Source organism: Motacilla alba, chromosome 4, assembly GCF_015832195.1.
Source record: "Motacilla alba alba isolate MOTALB_02 chromosome 4, Motacilla_alba_V1.0_pri, whole genome shotgun sequence".
Classification (NCBI taxonomy): Eukaryota; Metazoa; Chordata; class Aves; order Passeriformes; family Motacillidae; genus Motacilla; species Motacilla alba.
In genome coordinates, this window is record NC_052019.1 from 23743124 (window position 1) to 23758541 (window position 15418).

Below are 15418 nucleotides of genomic sequence, written 5' to 3' on the forward strand. Positions count from 1 at the left end.
TTCTTTAAAGTTTTAATCTTTTTTTAGTGTCCTACATGGCAGAGTATAGCCTGTACATGTTTTCCCACACAATTTTTCTTTGAGTAACAATCAAGGAAAATCACATTGATTCCTACATGGTGGTAATGCTCTAAACTGTAAAGGGTGAAATGGGTTTGTGCAGACCCTGCTGTTCGTGTCAGAGAATCATAGAATCATAAAATGGGTTGAGTTGGAAAGGACTTTATAGGTCATCTCATTCCAAACCCCTTGCCATAGGCAGGGACGCTTTTCATTAGACCAGGTTGCTTAAAACCCTGTCCAACCTGGCCTTGAACTCTTCCAGGAATGGGGCATCTACAGCTTCTCTTGCCAACCCCTTACAGTAAAGAATTTATTCCAAACAGTTAATCTAAACCTGTCCTTGTTTATGTTAAAATTTTTGCCCCTTGTCCTGTCATGATTTGCTTGTGAAAAAAATCCCTCTCCAGCTTTCTGAAGGTCCCCCTTAGGTACTGGAAGATGCTATAAGGTGTCCCTGGAGCCTACTCTTCTCCAGGCTGAACAATGCAGCTCTCTCAGCCTGTCCTCATGGAGCTCCATCCCTCTGATCATCTTTGTGGCTCTCCTCTTGACTTGTTCCAACAGGTCCATGTCTTTCTTGTGCTGGGGGGGGCGAGAGCTGGACACACAGAGCAGAGCAGAGGGGCAGAATCACCTCCCTTGCCCTGCTGGCCATGCTGCTTTTGATGCAGCCCAGGATGTTTTTTGCCCTTTTGGGCTACAAGAACACATTACCATCCCATATCTACATTTTTCCAAATGTCACAGAAGTGCAATTCATGCCAGCCAGGAGGGTTTGAGCTGAATTTTGTTCCTAAAAGCTGGGCTTCAGGATTGACACCTGATAACTAAAACTAAGCATGTAGGTAGCATGAGATACAGCTTTGTTCCTTCCAAAAAGTTTTATCTCCCAAGAAGGAAAATTGGTGTGGAGAGCAAGATAGGAAATGATAAAATGTGTATGGGGCTGTCTGGCTTGAGCACAAGTCACTCCCAGGCTCATCCAGGAGCCCCAAACAGGGCACTAGGTCAAATGTTGCTGTGCAAGTGCTTTGCTCTTCATTGCAGCAGAGATAAGTAGAGTGGATATCAGATGGGATGGATATACATCCCAGTAGTGGCTGCCAGCTAAAAGTTCTCCAGTAAAAATCTTCTCTGGTTGGTTGACCACTGCAAACCAACTCAGTCCTTCTCAAGCTGAGTCCTGAGCAGCAGCAGGTTTGTGTTAGTGACCCTGAGTTACCATCCACTCATAGTTACTGCATTTGCTTACAAAGATGGAGGTGCAAGAGCTCCAGACCCCTCAGGGAGCAGACAGTGTTTGAAAGCCACTACTCACTGAACAGCAGTACTCGAAGAATTGCTCACAGACATTGTGCCAGGGGACACTGGGAGGCAGCCCATCTTGCAGGCACCTTCAGCAGGGGAAAGCTCATGCCTGGCACCTGTTCGTGTGAAGGAAGGTACCATGGGAAGCACACACAGGAGTCTGTCATGTCATCTCTCCAGCTAAAGCAAGGGAGGTGAAGATGTGGCTGGCTAAAGAGGTTGCTCCATGTAGAACTGTGGTGAGACACAAATGCAGACTCTGCCAGGCACCACTGCATCAGGGTTGTGGTGATGGCAGCAGCCAGTTCCTAAGTCACCAGCTTGTTCGGCTGTCTCATGGGATCTTTCATCTTCAAACAGAGAAGCTGTGAGTGGAGACTCAGGATGAGACCTGGGTGAATCAGGCAAGCGGGTAACCATGCTGTTTTGGCTGGGGTAGAGTTAATTTCTTCAGAGTAGCCAGTAAGGGGCTGTGTTTTGGATTTGGGCTGAGAACAGTGTGAAGGAGTGGCTGCAAGGGGCTGAACTGCAGCTGGGGTTAAACCATCACAGCAACACAAAGGCAAATGAAATGCAGTGCCTGCAAATGCAGGGTAATATCATTTAGAGAGGCACATTCAGACTTCTATTTAGACATTCAACAGGACTTTCAGTCCACAGTATTATTCCAGAGAAAAGGACTGCCCAATGAAGACATCTGCTCAATGTTCAGCTGCCATCAAAAAATTACCAGCAAAATATTTTCAAAAGTGTATCAGTGTGCCTGCTCTAGGCTTTGACTTAAAGCCAGTCCCCAGATATCACTGATGCAAAGTTTAAAATTACTATGTATTGATGTCGCTAGATAAGACCTCTTTCTGGCACACAGATCTTGTTTGGATAAAATTTAGGACAGTGCACTTCAGCACAGGATCCCCAAATATTTCCTCTGTGCACATCTTGCTAAGCCAGACAGCCTGTGCCTCAATGGAGAGGCGGAGGTGGCACTGCTGCAGGGCTTCTTACGTCCCCTGAAGCAGTTCTGGATGGCCACAGAGACAAGACTGGATGAGGTGAGTGGCAGGCCCCATCTTGCTCAGGGTCTGGAAATGCAGCATATCAGGAGCAACACGTGCTTGAGCACAGCAACTCTGCAGCTGTTCAAAAGTACCTTGGTGCAGCTCCTCAAACTCACCTTGGTGCCAAGGTGACCCAGTCCCTGACTTGCCCTAGGCTGTGGGAGATGAGGTAGAGCTCTTCTTTAATTCCAACCCACTTGCAGTCAGAAAAAAGAAAATGGGTCTCAGTCTTTAATCTCACCTAACCTGTCATTCACTGATTAGTTTATCATAAATATAGAACTAATTTATATCACCAAATGCTGATTTCTTCAGATCTGAAAGGTCTTAAATTCTTTGGGAAGTTTGCTGTTTGTAGGAAGTGTTAAGAGGCCGTTCCACAGACAGGATAAATTCAATGCATGGAAAACCCCAAAAGAATCTCTTATAAACATGCAATGATATCAACACAAACCTGGATGGGTGGTCCTCAGCTGGGTGAAATGTAGCCTGAGGATGAGAGTGTTGAGGACCTGGTGCAGAGGAACTGAGGGATGTGCTCCCATGTTCAAAGATGCAGAATTTCGCTCTGTTTTTTTGCACTGGAGAGCTGATATTTAAGGCCCACAATCAAATTTTAGCAGCAGTAATATAAGAATTAAAAAAATTCCTGTTTGTACAATTGAAATATTTAATAGAATTATCTCTTTGGTTGCTGATTCAAGTTTGAGGGACCAGTTTATTTAACAGGTTTAGCACTGCAAAGGAATTACTCTTTTAAATCCAAAGGCTCCATTGCCTGTGAATTACTTGTGTGCAACTTTCATGTGTAATAAGCAAACAACTAGTGCTAGATATTAATATTTCCTACAAAACAAGCTCTTCCTTAGTTCTTTAAAGGATGTATCCTACTTAAGGCTAAAGATACTCCTAGTGTGTTCATTTGGAGATTTGTTTGTGCATTTTTTGTCAGTTATTCTCATGCTTTTATTTCATAATAACAAAAAAAGTAAAATGCATATTTCTAAACGTAGGCACACATTTATTAGGCACTAGTGAAGGGTTGAAACAGTGCCCTCATATGCAGCACTATTTATTCTGGAGAAAAAGAAAAAACATTGGTATATATTAATTTTTTCTTTTTGAATGTTTCTTTTTTTTTTCCTGGTGTGAGTGAAAAAAAAAACAAACCAACCCAGTAGTCTTCATTCCCTGGTAAACACATTTTCTTTCTACACTTTTCTACGCTCAAATGTCATGTTCTCTCACATTCTTTCACCTTTTTTTGGTCATTAATTCTGTTTCAGGGAAAAAGAAATGCACACTCTGTTAGAGAGCAAAGCAGGTCTGATGCTATCTTTCTCCTCTGACCTTTCTGTTGCAATATTCATTAATATGACTGTTTGGGGGAATTAGGGAATTGCCTGGCAATAGTATACTGAGCCTTCCACCTCTAGCTGGTAAGCTTGGTACTGTTTAAAAATGACTGCAGCAGTTAAGATTATTAGGAAGTATGATTATTTACTTGCAATAACTCATTTTTTCTCAGCAAGTTACAGAGAAGGAGCTCTTTGCCGAATCATGATTGAGTAAGAGTTTTCAGGTGAAACAGTGGTCAAAATGGGGCCATTTTTCAATATTTTTTGGCTCTCAAAACACTTCCCCATGTTCAGTGTTTTGAAAACAGCTGTTAGAAATACAAAAATCCAGTAATTTTTATACTTTATTTTTTACTTTTTATTTTGGGCTTTATTATCTTGCTCTGCTAGTGGTTGGTGTAACTACATACTGAACTTTTTTTTAGAATCAAGAATTGTTGCTTGGAGAATTTGTTTTTGAATTCCAAAGCACAGGAATTTCTGGTTTAAAAGTAAAATTAAACACTTCTTCAGAAAACCTTGCTGAGTAGCCATAAGACAGGCTATTTTTTAGCCACAGCAGGAGTGAAGAAAGGATAATTGCACATCATGTAAGATCAAAAATTCCTATCTATTCTAGACATCTGTCCCTGCTTTTCTACTTCTAACAGCTCTGTGCCCTCCTGGATGAGGAGATGGAGTGCACTGCTGTGGTTGTACAGAATGGATACATTCAGCATATGTGAGTTACGGGATGTAACCACAATCAAATCATCTTTCAGGACATGGTCTCTGTAGAGCTCAAAAGTAAGGCAAGAGTGATTATCTAAAGGGTAGATGGGGATGGCTGGGATAAAATGTTCCCCAAGTAGGGATGGGTGCGTTGCTGGCTTAAAAATATCTTCCACTCTTGCTGCCTTAGGAGGAGAATGATGACTCCCGAGGTTTGATCCTAACTCCTCTACCCAGCAGGGCTACAGACTCCAGATAAGGAACCATTATGGTGACATGTGTACACATGGATCAAGATACCAGTAATCAAACGTTCTACTTCTTGAGTGAGCCCTAAGGCACTTGTGATTAATCTCACTTACTTTGACAGTCATGAGGCTGAGATAACCTGACTTCTACATTTTTCTCCACAAACTGTAACCAGCTTTCTCAGTGGTTACCTGTGGGCAAGAGTAAGTGGTGCTGCCTTTAACAGCTGGCTTATGTAACCTTACCCCTCAGATATTTCTGAGAGACTTCAGGAAACACGGTGATATTCCTGACTGGGGTGGAAAATCATGCAGTGCTGGTCAAATCCCAGGAGCTGGGAAAATAAAAGTTGGCTGTCAGAGCTGCAGCCTCCAATCCAGACCAGAAAAGTACAAAAGAATACTGAAAAAAAAAAGCAAGGAAAAAGAAAGAAGAAAGGCACCACATTTCCCCTTGATTCAGTCAACCAAAATGCACTTTATGGGCTTCATGGGCTTGTTTTAATTTGCTGATGCAGGCAATGGCTCTGCAGCCAGAGGAGCCTCCTTGGGACATGGGGCTGATTCTGGGGCATCTCACAGCACTCGTGCCAGCCCTTCCAGTCTGGGACACGTGTGGCCTGGCAGGTGACAGGGATGCTGGTGGCCTGGCAGGTGGCTCTCCCAGCAAGAGAGCTGCAGGAAGGGCATTCTCACAACCAGCCAAGACTAAGGATATCACTTGAGAGATCAGCATACAGGATTTTATTCAACACAGTCTTTATGTGCACAATGAAGCAAATCACGTAGCTCAAGGGCTTGCAATTTAGGTGGCAAAATCTTTTGGTTTTATTTTTAAAGGGAAATGGGCTTGCACCAGGCTGTTTTTAGAAGCTGGTACCTCAATTTGGCCTTTTTTACTCTTTGAAATCCAAGACAAAATTTAATGAAGAGCTGGGGTGAAATGACGGATCGTGCAAAATATGACTGGAAAGCTGTGAGCTGAGCCTATCTATCATTGCCCTAGCCAAGACAGAACTCTGATATTATTTAGGAATGTTTGGGAGATTTTGTCTCTGCTTGGACTCTAGTAGCTAATCCAAAGTTTTGGGACTTTACCTTACATTGGTAGTAACTGCCTGAAGTGATATTAGGATTTACTCTCTTGTAGAGCTTCATGGGTAACTGGCTTGCTTCAAAGAATGCCAGAAGTGTAGTAGTAAAATCAGGGGGAAAAACCAAGGAAAAAACCTCAAATCTTGAAAATGGAAAGTAGCAAAATAATTATTAGGAAATATGAATATGTTTAAGAAGATTTTAATATCTGTTTCTACAATTAATCTATTTGGCAGAAGTGAGGTAATTACTGTGTGCAGGGAGCCAATGATTTCAAAAGTCATTTACGAAAAATTGTTTGATCTTGCACAGAAGCAGATGAGGAGTGCTATAATGTGTTCTCCCTGTAGGTTTGCTGTGGAGACAGTAAAAAAAGCCTGGTAGATAATAACACCTTAAAATACAATTAAGTATCTTTTTTCCCTGCTATATGACTGATCTCACCTTCATTAATTTTCATACTAACCTTTATAAAGAACAACAATCATCATTCAAAATGAACCTGATGTAATTAAGTTTATGGCACATCACCTGGAAGCTGGAAGGTTTTGGCAGAGAATAAATAATAAGCAAAGTCAGCACTGGTACTTTGCAGAAGCATCACCCAACAAAAACCAGTCTAAAAGCAAGCTACTCTGAGTCATCCAGTGTCCTCAAACTGCAGATGTAGGATGCTCAGCAACAGTCAACATGATAGTTTTTCCTGTATTCTTAATTATTTGTGGATTTATTTTAAAGCAAATGGCAAAAATCAATGCGAATGAATCTTCCAGCACGTCAAACTGTACCTTTACAGAAAAGGGAGCACAAGAAAGGTTTTTATTGTCTAGGTCAGAACAATCCAGTTCACCTCCACTACAGTCACATCACATTCTGCAGGCTGTATCAATATTTCAGAGAAAGGAAAAAGACCAAAGATGTAATTTAAGACCTCAGCAGTTTATAGGAAAACTCATGTATCTTCAAAGCTTTCCAGGTTGGCAGTGTTTGCAGGATCAGTCCTGAAATCTGCCGCTGATTTATTTGGCAAAAGGGAGATAAATCCACTTTTGTGATTGAAATGCCATTTAGCCACACAAGAGTAATCCAACCACTCACACTTGCAAACCCATACTTAAGAAACTCTTAAAAGAATTTTCTTGCAGGATGTAGAAATTTGGGATTCAAATAAAGAGAAAGTTAATTGGCCCCATTTGCAGGAGATCCTGTACAGGTGCCATCAACAGAGGAGAGCAGAGAATAGCCCTGCCTAAAGGAACACAAACATTTTTATTAACAATCCAAGCACTAGAGATGGAAACAAGGAGAAATAAACCCAGGTCAAAGTCTTCCCAATACCTGTGAGCTGGGAGCCTCCTCAGTGCCCCCACCCAGAACTCTATCACTGCACTTCCTATGGTAGTTTAGGATCTGAAATATTTCTATATCTCAAAAGGCTTTTTTCAGACCACTTCTTTTTTTTTTTTTTTTGGAACCTGATGAATTAATTAACAAAATCATCATATGAGCTGTGAGATGTTTACTCACTGACTCTTACTAAATGAGGCTTTCCTGCAAACTTGAGAGGACGGCTCTGTTGTCCCTCTTTCCTCTGCACCTGAGAACCTGAGACAGCTAAATGCACCATGAAGACCTTACTGAGTTCCTGCTCCAAGCCTCATCCTGGTCAACACAGAGATTCCTTTTGACCTTCCTGGAAGTTGGATTAGGCCTTTAAAAGTCATACATTTTAAAACATTCCATGAAGGTTATGTTTGCTTTAAAACCACGGTGAAGTAAATGCAAAACTGTATTAATATTTAACATTGGCTTATAAAAACTAGGAACTTGTAGTCAGGACAGCTGGTAAAAGTTTAATCCACATCATCGTTTCAAAATGAAAATGCAGAGGAGGACAAAATATCACATTTTCACTTTCAAAATCTATTTGTTTTTCTTTTATATCCAGTTTTGTTATTTCTATAGCTGTATCTGTTAAATAGCCATGAAAAATATTTTTAATTCATGCAATTTTTAAAAATTTGCTTTTCTGATTTGGTACTTGTTTTATGTATATAAATCAAAACAGGAAAAAAGGGTCAGAGAGGAAAAAAAAATTGAATAGATTAGTTAAAAGAAAAAAAAAAACCAAACCCACAAATATAGTGCTTGTGGACTGTATTTAGGAGTTGGCCAGAAGTCTAATGTCTTGATAGATGGTTCTGAGTGCACAGTTTTATTGCTGGTACACAGCACACTTTGTTCCTTTTGTTTGACTAAACTTGCCAACTTTGGAAATTAGTGACATGGGCATTCAAAATGTTGGACAAGTGGTCAGACTCTGATATACATATTCATACCCCAGCAGTAAATGATGTCAGGAAGTTTCAGATGCAGGAAAAATGCATTCTTTCGTTCAGCACAGCTTTAATATAAGTTTCATAAGTACTTTCACCATTTGAGCTAGAGTGCCTCTTAGATAGCACACAGGGGAGACATCATTTAAAGAAATGTTTCTTTGCTTGAACCAAAAGTCCAAATCTGCTCAGTTCATTTAAAATGTTTTTTTCCTCTAGAATAAATGAATAAGCAGTTCCTTTTGTGGTTTTTGCTTGGTGACTTGCTATTATTCTTCTAGCAGAAAAAGGATTGGATTCTTATATGAACAGATGTGTTCCTCCTCCCTAGCCCCACACCCATTCTCTCCCTTTGGAAAATAGAGGTGACGGGCCTGGTGTTTGACTAAGAGAAGTTATAAATCTTCTGGGGATATGCTGTTATATCTTTGCACATAAAAAATATTGAAGAAGGGAAACAGGTTAAAAAGCAAAAAGTCTTTGTAATAAATCATACGCCGTACTTGCTTTTTAACCCTTAGAAGCACAGGGCTGCTTTAATAAATTGCCAGCGCAGAGACCCTTCTGCTTCGTGGCGGCCGGGAGCCAGGGGCGCGATCGGCTGTAGGAACGGGAGATGCCCGCACTCCCGCTCGGCGCTTTTCTCGCAGAGGCCGGGCACGGCCTGCCGAGAGGAAGAGGCCCGCGGAAAGCAAACGCTGATCTGGCCGCAGCCTCCTCCCTCCGCGCCCGGCCCCGTCCGACCGACAGGTACAGAGCGGGACCGGCCGAGCCGCAGGGGCCGGGCCAGCGGGGCAGGGGCGATGCTCAGGGGGCGCAGAAGGCGGCGGGGACCGGGGGCGGCAGGTGAGCGACGGGGCGAGCAGTGTGTGTGTGAATGTGAGTGTGTGTGTGTGTCTGTGTGTGTCTGTGTGAGTGTGTGTGTGTCTGAGTGTGAGGGTGAGGGTGTGAAAGTGGGGGTGTCTGAGGGTGCCTGCGGGTGGGTGTGCGAGTGTGAGGGCAGTGTGAGGGTATGTGGGGGTGTGCGGGCGGGTCTGTGTGAGGGCGTGTGAGGGTGTGTGTGCTGTGGGAGCTGCCTCCCAGCCCCCGGACGCGGCGCAGGAGGCCCCGCACGGCACCCGGGGCCGCCCCCTGCGCGCCCCGTCGGGGCGGGCGGGCGGGCGGGCGGCGGTGGCGGGAGATGGCGGGGCGGCGGCGGGCGCTGCCGCGGCTGCTGCTGCGCTGCCTCCTGCTGGGGCTGCTGGGCGGCGGCGGCGGGGGCCAGCCCGGCGGCGGCGAGTACTGCCACGGCTGGGTGGACGGGCAGGGGGGCTACCACGAGGGCTTCCAGTGCCCCGAGGGCTTCGACACGGCGGCCGCCACCATCTGCTGCGGCTCCTGCGCTCTGCGCTACTGCTGCGCCGCCGCCGAGGCTCGCCTGGAGCAGGGCGGTTGCACCAACGACCGGGAACCCTCGGAGCCGGGAGTCACCGCCCGTGAGTGCCCGGCCGCGGGTCCCGAGGCGGGCGGGAGGCGGTCCCCGCGGAGCGTCCCCCGGGCCGAGCCTGTGCCGCCGCCGCGGCGGCTGCGGGGTCCCTGTCCCGTGCCGGCGGGTGGGCTGGAGGCGGGCGCGGCTCCAGGTGCGCTCGGGCGGTGGCGGCCCCGCGCCGGGACGGACCGGACCCGGGTGCGCGGGGGCCGCAGCTCCGCGCTCCCGAGGGCACCGGCAGCAGGGTCCCTCCTGACTGCATGGTGCGCTTGTGTTTTAAGTTACATCGGCAAGCTCTGCTGTGTCTGTCTAACTTCACTGCTCCCGGAGGTGTGAGTGGGCCGCGGTGCTCTGCACGCACAGCCCACCGTGCTAGTGGACGTCAGTTTCCCAAACAAAAGAAATCCGGTAGGGCATACGGAGACTGGTTTCCCAAGTCACACGCTCTGCTCTTATCGTCCACCTTAGGAAAGGAAGCGATTTAATAGCATCTGAGCTTCACCTGCGGATTCAAGCTGTTACACTGGCCAGTCCCGGCGATTTGGGGGATGAGGGAGGGGGAGAGGAGTGAGATTCTTGAGCTATACCTAACAAGAACCAGTGAAGGGGACACAATGTAGACAGCTTTTACTTTTGGTAGCTATTAAAACTGTAACAGAAATTAATTTTTACTGGAACCTACAGGGTTTAAACTCTGATTTTGTTTCAGTACTAATGGTGCTCTTCTTCTGAGCAGATTGGTATGTTATTGGGACTGAAATAATGTGGCGCTTCATAAACACTGTGGAGTTTATTTCTACACGGAAGACCTGTTACTTAAGTGGGCTAATTTGGATGGCTTTTCTTCTTCTTTCTTCTCCCAGAACCAATCTATGTTCCATTCCTCATTGTTGGATCAATATTTATTGCCTTCATTATCGTGGGCTCGCTGGTAGCAGTTTATTGCTGCACATGTTTAAGACCTAAACAGCCATCACAGCCAATCCGATTTTCTCTGCGGAGCTATCAGACCGAGACTCTTCCCATGATCTTGGCCTCCACAAGCTTCAGGACCCCATCCAGGCAGTCCAGTACCGCGACCAGTTCCAGTTCGACCAGCAGCTCGGTTCGCAGGTTCTCCTTCCCCCGCGCAGAGCCAGGGTGCCTTGTGGCGTCCTCACCTCCTCCGTACACATCTGGCTGCTTCCAGACAGCCCACACAGTCCACCTGACCCAGCCATCAGGATTTCTGGTGTCTCCGCCATACTTTGGGTATCCTCTCCAGCCAGAGCCTGCCCTGGTTGGGAAGAGCTGCTCTGATTTTACTCAGAGCTGAATTAACTCGTGAAGAGGTAATGCAGCCTTTGCAACCACAGGGGCTGCTGCTGTTGGGTGTCACACTGATGTGCTCTGTGGCTGCAGAAGTCAGAACTGTTCCCGTGGGTGAGTTGCCCTTGAAAAGTGAGGGGTCTCACTTGAGATTGCATTTCCCAAGCTTGGATCACACTCACAGAGGAATTGTAAAACACTCCAAACAGTTGCTCTAAAACTGGACTGCTCTGCCTGATTTGTGCAGAATGTGTTCAGAGACGAGTAAAAGAACCATGTTGGGACGAAGGTACTCAGTGTTATAAATGACATTTTACCCTAATGCAGTTAACTTAGTTAACAAACAGTGGCTGCTTTCCACTGATAATAGTCAGACTAGTTCTATAAAGCTGCAATAAGCCTGAGAAGTAAGACAGGAGTAATACTTACTAAAGAGGATCCTTGAAAACATCTCACTGTTTACCACTTCCATGAGCAATAAAAGTAAGAGGAAGAATTTTATTAGATATCAAAATGCAGAGGTTTTTTAAAAGTACACATAATCTACCTGAACTTACAGTGCATATTTGTATTAGTAAACTTTAACGATGGTAGATAAAACTAGTAGTAATTAAGCTAGTTGAAGATCAGACAGTCTCACATAGCCAGATTATCTATGAGGAAAGCAAAATGTATTCAGTAATATCACCAATAACTTCTCCACATAAAGTTCTAAAAATAGTGGTCTACTAAAGCATTCTTCAGAAGGAAGTATTTATTGTCAGCTTTTTGCTCAGCAAGTGTAAGTTGGACAAACTGATCATGAAGTTCTGTTTGTAAAATTAGCCATGTATAAAATGTAAAGAGAAGTTTGTAATTTAAAATGTATTTACGTCATTGACATCACTAATTTTAGTAGTAACACGCAAAAAAAGTTACCAATAAACTGTGTGGTTGAAGTGTTGTGTCATCAGTATGACTCTGTACAGGTAGTGTTTGTTGAATTTGGTTGGTGTAACTCTTTTGTATTTTTTTTTCCTGTTAAAATAGTTTATTCTGCTTTTTAAAATGATTTACAACTTCAACTGCACCTGTTGTGCAGATTTAATATAATACAAAATTCTGACTGTATAGCAAACTAATAGATTCATTTATGTTTTTTACATGCAGCTGCAGTGAAAAAGTGTTGAAAACGACACTGATTAGTTGGGTATTTTGGATTAAACATCCTGCGCTAGGAATAAATTCTGTTTGCCCTTCTACATTCCTTCACCTAAGTAAACCAACAAACCAAATGGAAGAAGAAAAAAAAGCATCTAAACCAAATACATGCAGTAAGCAAATGGAAAATACACAAGTAAAAAAATGCAGTCATTAAAGGGCTTCTCTGTATACTTGTTTTTTGTGAAAAACTGAAGTCATTCTGTGGGTCAGAATCTACAATATCAGAGGCTGAGCTTTCCTATTTTATCAGCTTCAAGCTCCCTGTGTGTAGGATCTGTTGAAGTACATTATAGCTGGCCTATTTAACAAGTAGTTTAGGAAAGCTTCATTGGTTCTTTCTTAACAGTTGAATAATTTTTTCATAGCAAATATCTAGCAATCAGTAGTTATGACAAAAAAAATCAAAATAACCCTTTTAATAAGTTTTTTACTGCACAATTAACATGATAATCCAGCCAACATTACTGCTAGAAATGCAAAAAGACGAGTTGTTACAACGTTTTAAGTAATATGCTCTAGCTTGAATGCTGTAATTGTTAATTACAACCCAAATCATGATACACAGCTGTGTACATGTTTTGCAAGATACTAAAAATTAGACTTTAGGTATTCAGGAAATGAATTGAAAGTTAAGTGTTTTGGCCTGTAATTTTATTGTAGAAACAATCTTTAAGAAAGATAATTTTTGCTTGCCTTTGATGAGGTTTCACAGGACTCTTCATTGCATATTTTGAATGGCTATGGATGGAACTGTTTGTCAAGTAACTTTTTGAAAAATCATTGAATATTTCAAGATGTATCAGCTGTCTTGTTCAGAAGCATACTGTGAGATATACTGATCACTCCTGTGTACAGCAGAAACAGCAAACCAACTCAACTGTGTTTTTTTACAAATTAAAGTTATCTCCAATTAGAAGAAATCTTTATCTAGTAAACCAAGGCAACACAGACCCATTCTGGAAGCAGAAACTTGGTCACTTTTAACTAAGAAGGGGCAATTTATGCACCTTTGAAGAGCAATTAGTCGTCAGAGCCACTGACACAGGTGGTGAGTGGCTGAAATTCTGTGTTTTCCTGAAAGAAAGACTGCACACAGCAAAGCTGTGAGTTTGGCTCAGTCACTGCCCGCTACCATTTGGTGCTGTACAGGCCAGGCTGCTTCAGTGTGATGGTCTCAGAGGGCTCTGCAGTCAGTTATCAATGTTTTAACATAGGGACGGATTTTTGCCACACTTGCATAAAGCCTTAAATATTAATGACTGTTCAGCCTAAAGAGAGCTGTGAAGTTTGCCACGTAGCAAGAAACTCAGCCTAGCAGGGAAAACCCCTCTGAGCCACTTCCTTTCCTCCCCTGATGCTGCATAATGGGTTTGTCCTATAGAATAGTTGAAGAACTTGACACACAGGAATAATTTCATTGAATCAGACTTAGATAAGTCTGTAAGTTTACAGAGTGCTAAGTACTTCACAGATCAGTAGCCAGACTGCAACACATCCTGCAGATGTGGCTCTTAGGGTGCGAAAGATCAGTTGTACTGAAAATAGCTGTAGTGTGCTACCTGTAGAACAGTTGAGGTGGGGATTATGCACCATCTGCAAATAGACAGACAAATAACACTATAAATTAAAAAAAAAATCCCTATTATTGTTCATGTAGTTACAGTAGCACAGTAGCAGTGACCCGTATAGCTGAAGGGAGAGGAAAGGAGGTGGCCAGAATAAAACCCATGGATAGAAACAATTCTGCCTGTGCAAGTAGTTTCCGACCCAGATGGATTTGGTGTGCAGGCGAGAATGCTGAATTTCCTTCCTAATGGAAAGAGCCTTTTGGCATTAGATACTCCTATGATTTATAGGAGAAGGAAATTTTCCTAAAACTTGCAGACAGAACAGAAATGACATTGTGATAGCACTTTAATGACTAATGAAATGGTTTGAAGGGCTGGATGTAAGCTTGAACTGAAAGCAATTGCTTACTATGAGAAATAACATTTACAGACAGTACTTGCTTTACTGCCATGTTAACAAAGTAGATTTAACTATTTCTTTTGGAATGCTGAAATCAGTTCATACTCCTTTTTACTAGCACAACAACAATCTAAAATCAAAATGAAAGAATATTCACACTCATTAAATTGATTACTGTCATTCACATACGATGCAACAAATGCTTTGATTGCCATTAACTGGTAATGACTTAGATGAAACCCAAGCCTTCTGTGGATAATGAGCAAAAGTGGCATGCCATTTGTTTTGTGTTTCCACAATTTGGGATTCTGAAGTGTGTATCTCCAAAATGCATCAAGACTTTCCAGTGCTAGGAAAAACATTACAAGTACTTGCAAGAATGTCTGAAGGATTCTGTTTGAAACTAGGTAAGAAGTACAGTCTGTGGCTATGTAAACTCACAGATTATTTGTAATACTAATCCCACTGGAATAAAAAAAAAAGGTGACAATTTCCAAAGTATTTTGTCATTACTGCTCAGTTACAGCTTGACATAAGGACATTAAGGAACATTAAGGAACATTAAGGAATTCAAGTTAGTTTTCAGTGCTGTTTTGCTGCCTATTGCAATGTGCTGTCTGGACTTGAACTCCTCTGAACAATGAGTCTGCTTTTGAGGGAGCCACTGCCTCACAATACCACATAAAGTTTTTGACTCACAGTTACACCAAGGCTATAATTCCATGCTATCCTGTTTTCATTAGCAAAGGCAGACAAGGAAATGCCTTTCTGTTCTTTTTATTCTTTCCATCTATGGCTTGTGCAAATTCAGGATGCTGTAGTGTCAATCAGGTTAGTGAAATGATTTTAGCTTAAAAATAGTGTTTGCTGTAAGAAAGAAGGGAAAGGATTTGAGAGGGAGCCTGGATCATTATAAACTGGATTACAAAATGAATAATTTCAATGGCCTCATGACTGCCAGTATAATAGAGATGGTAAAATATTATGAGGTGGAATATCCTTAATCCAGATCTGCTAATACAGGCTGGATCTTGTGAAAGTAGCACCATCTAAGATACATGTATTATCAAACCTGCTTGGACAGAATACAAAATTAATTCACTGTCTAGTGTATATATAAAAATCAGTCACCCAGCTACTACCAAAACTCAGTTAAGGTTTGGATAATATGTTGATTTTTTTTCAGTGGTGGGCTCTGGATACAGTATTTACCACTGTTGTCTGAAAAGGGAGGTGATGTTTCCTTATTCCTACTGTTACCATTCTTGTACTACATACTTCTCTTTCAAAATAG

At 42.8% G+C, this 15418-nt stretch overlaps 1 protein-coding gene across 1 annotated transcript; it reads left to right on the forward strand.

The window, feature by feature from the left end:
- Positions 1 to 9357: 9357 nt before the first annotated feature.
- On the forward strand, positions 9358 to 14618 carry SHISA3 (shisa family member 3). The gene is made up of 2 exons (XM_038135670.1): positions 9358 to 9652; positions 10509 to 14618. The coding sequence occupies exons 1-2, from the start codon at positions 9358 to 9360 to the stop codon at positions 10958 to 10960; spliced, it is 747 nt and encodes a 248-aa protein (XP_037991598.1). The 3' UTR covers positions 10961 to 14618.
- Positions 14619 to 15418: the final 800 nt, after the last annotated feature.

What these genes read in the sequence shown, in the direction of transcription:
- SHISA3 (XM_038135670.1), top strand. Translation starts at nt 9,358, where the DNA reads ATGGCGGGGCGGCGGCGGGCGCTGCCGCGGCTGCTGCTGCGCTGCCTC. An exon ending in GGAGCCGGGAGTCACCGCCC is followed by an intron (nt 9,653 to 10,508) that starts GTGAGTGCCCGG and finishes TTCTTCTCCCAG; the next exon opens with AACCAATCTATGTTCCATTC.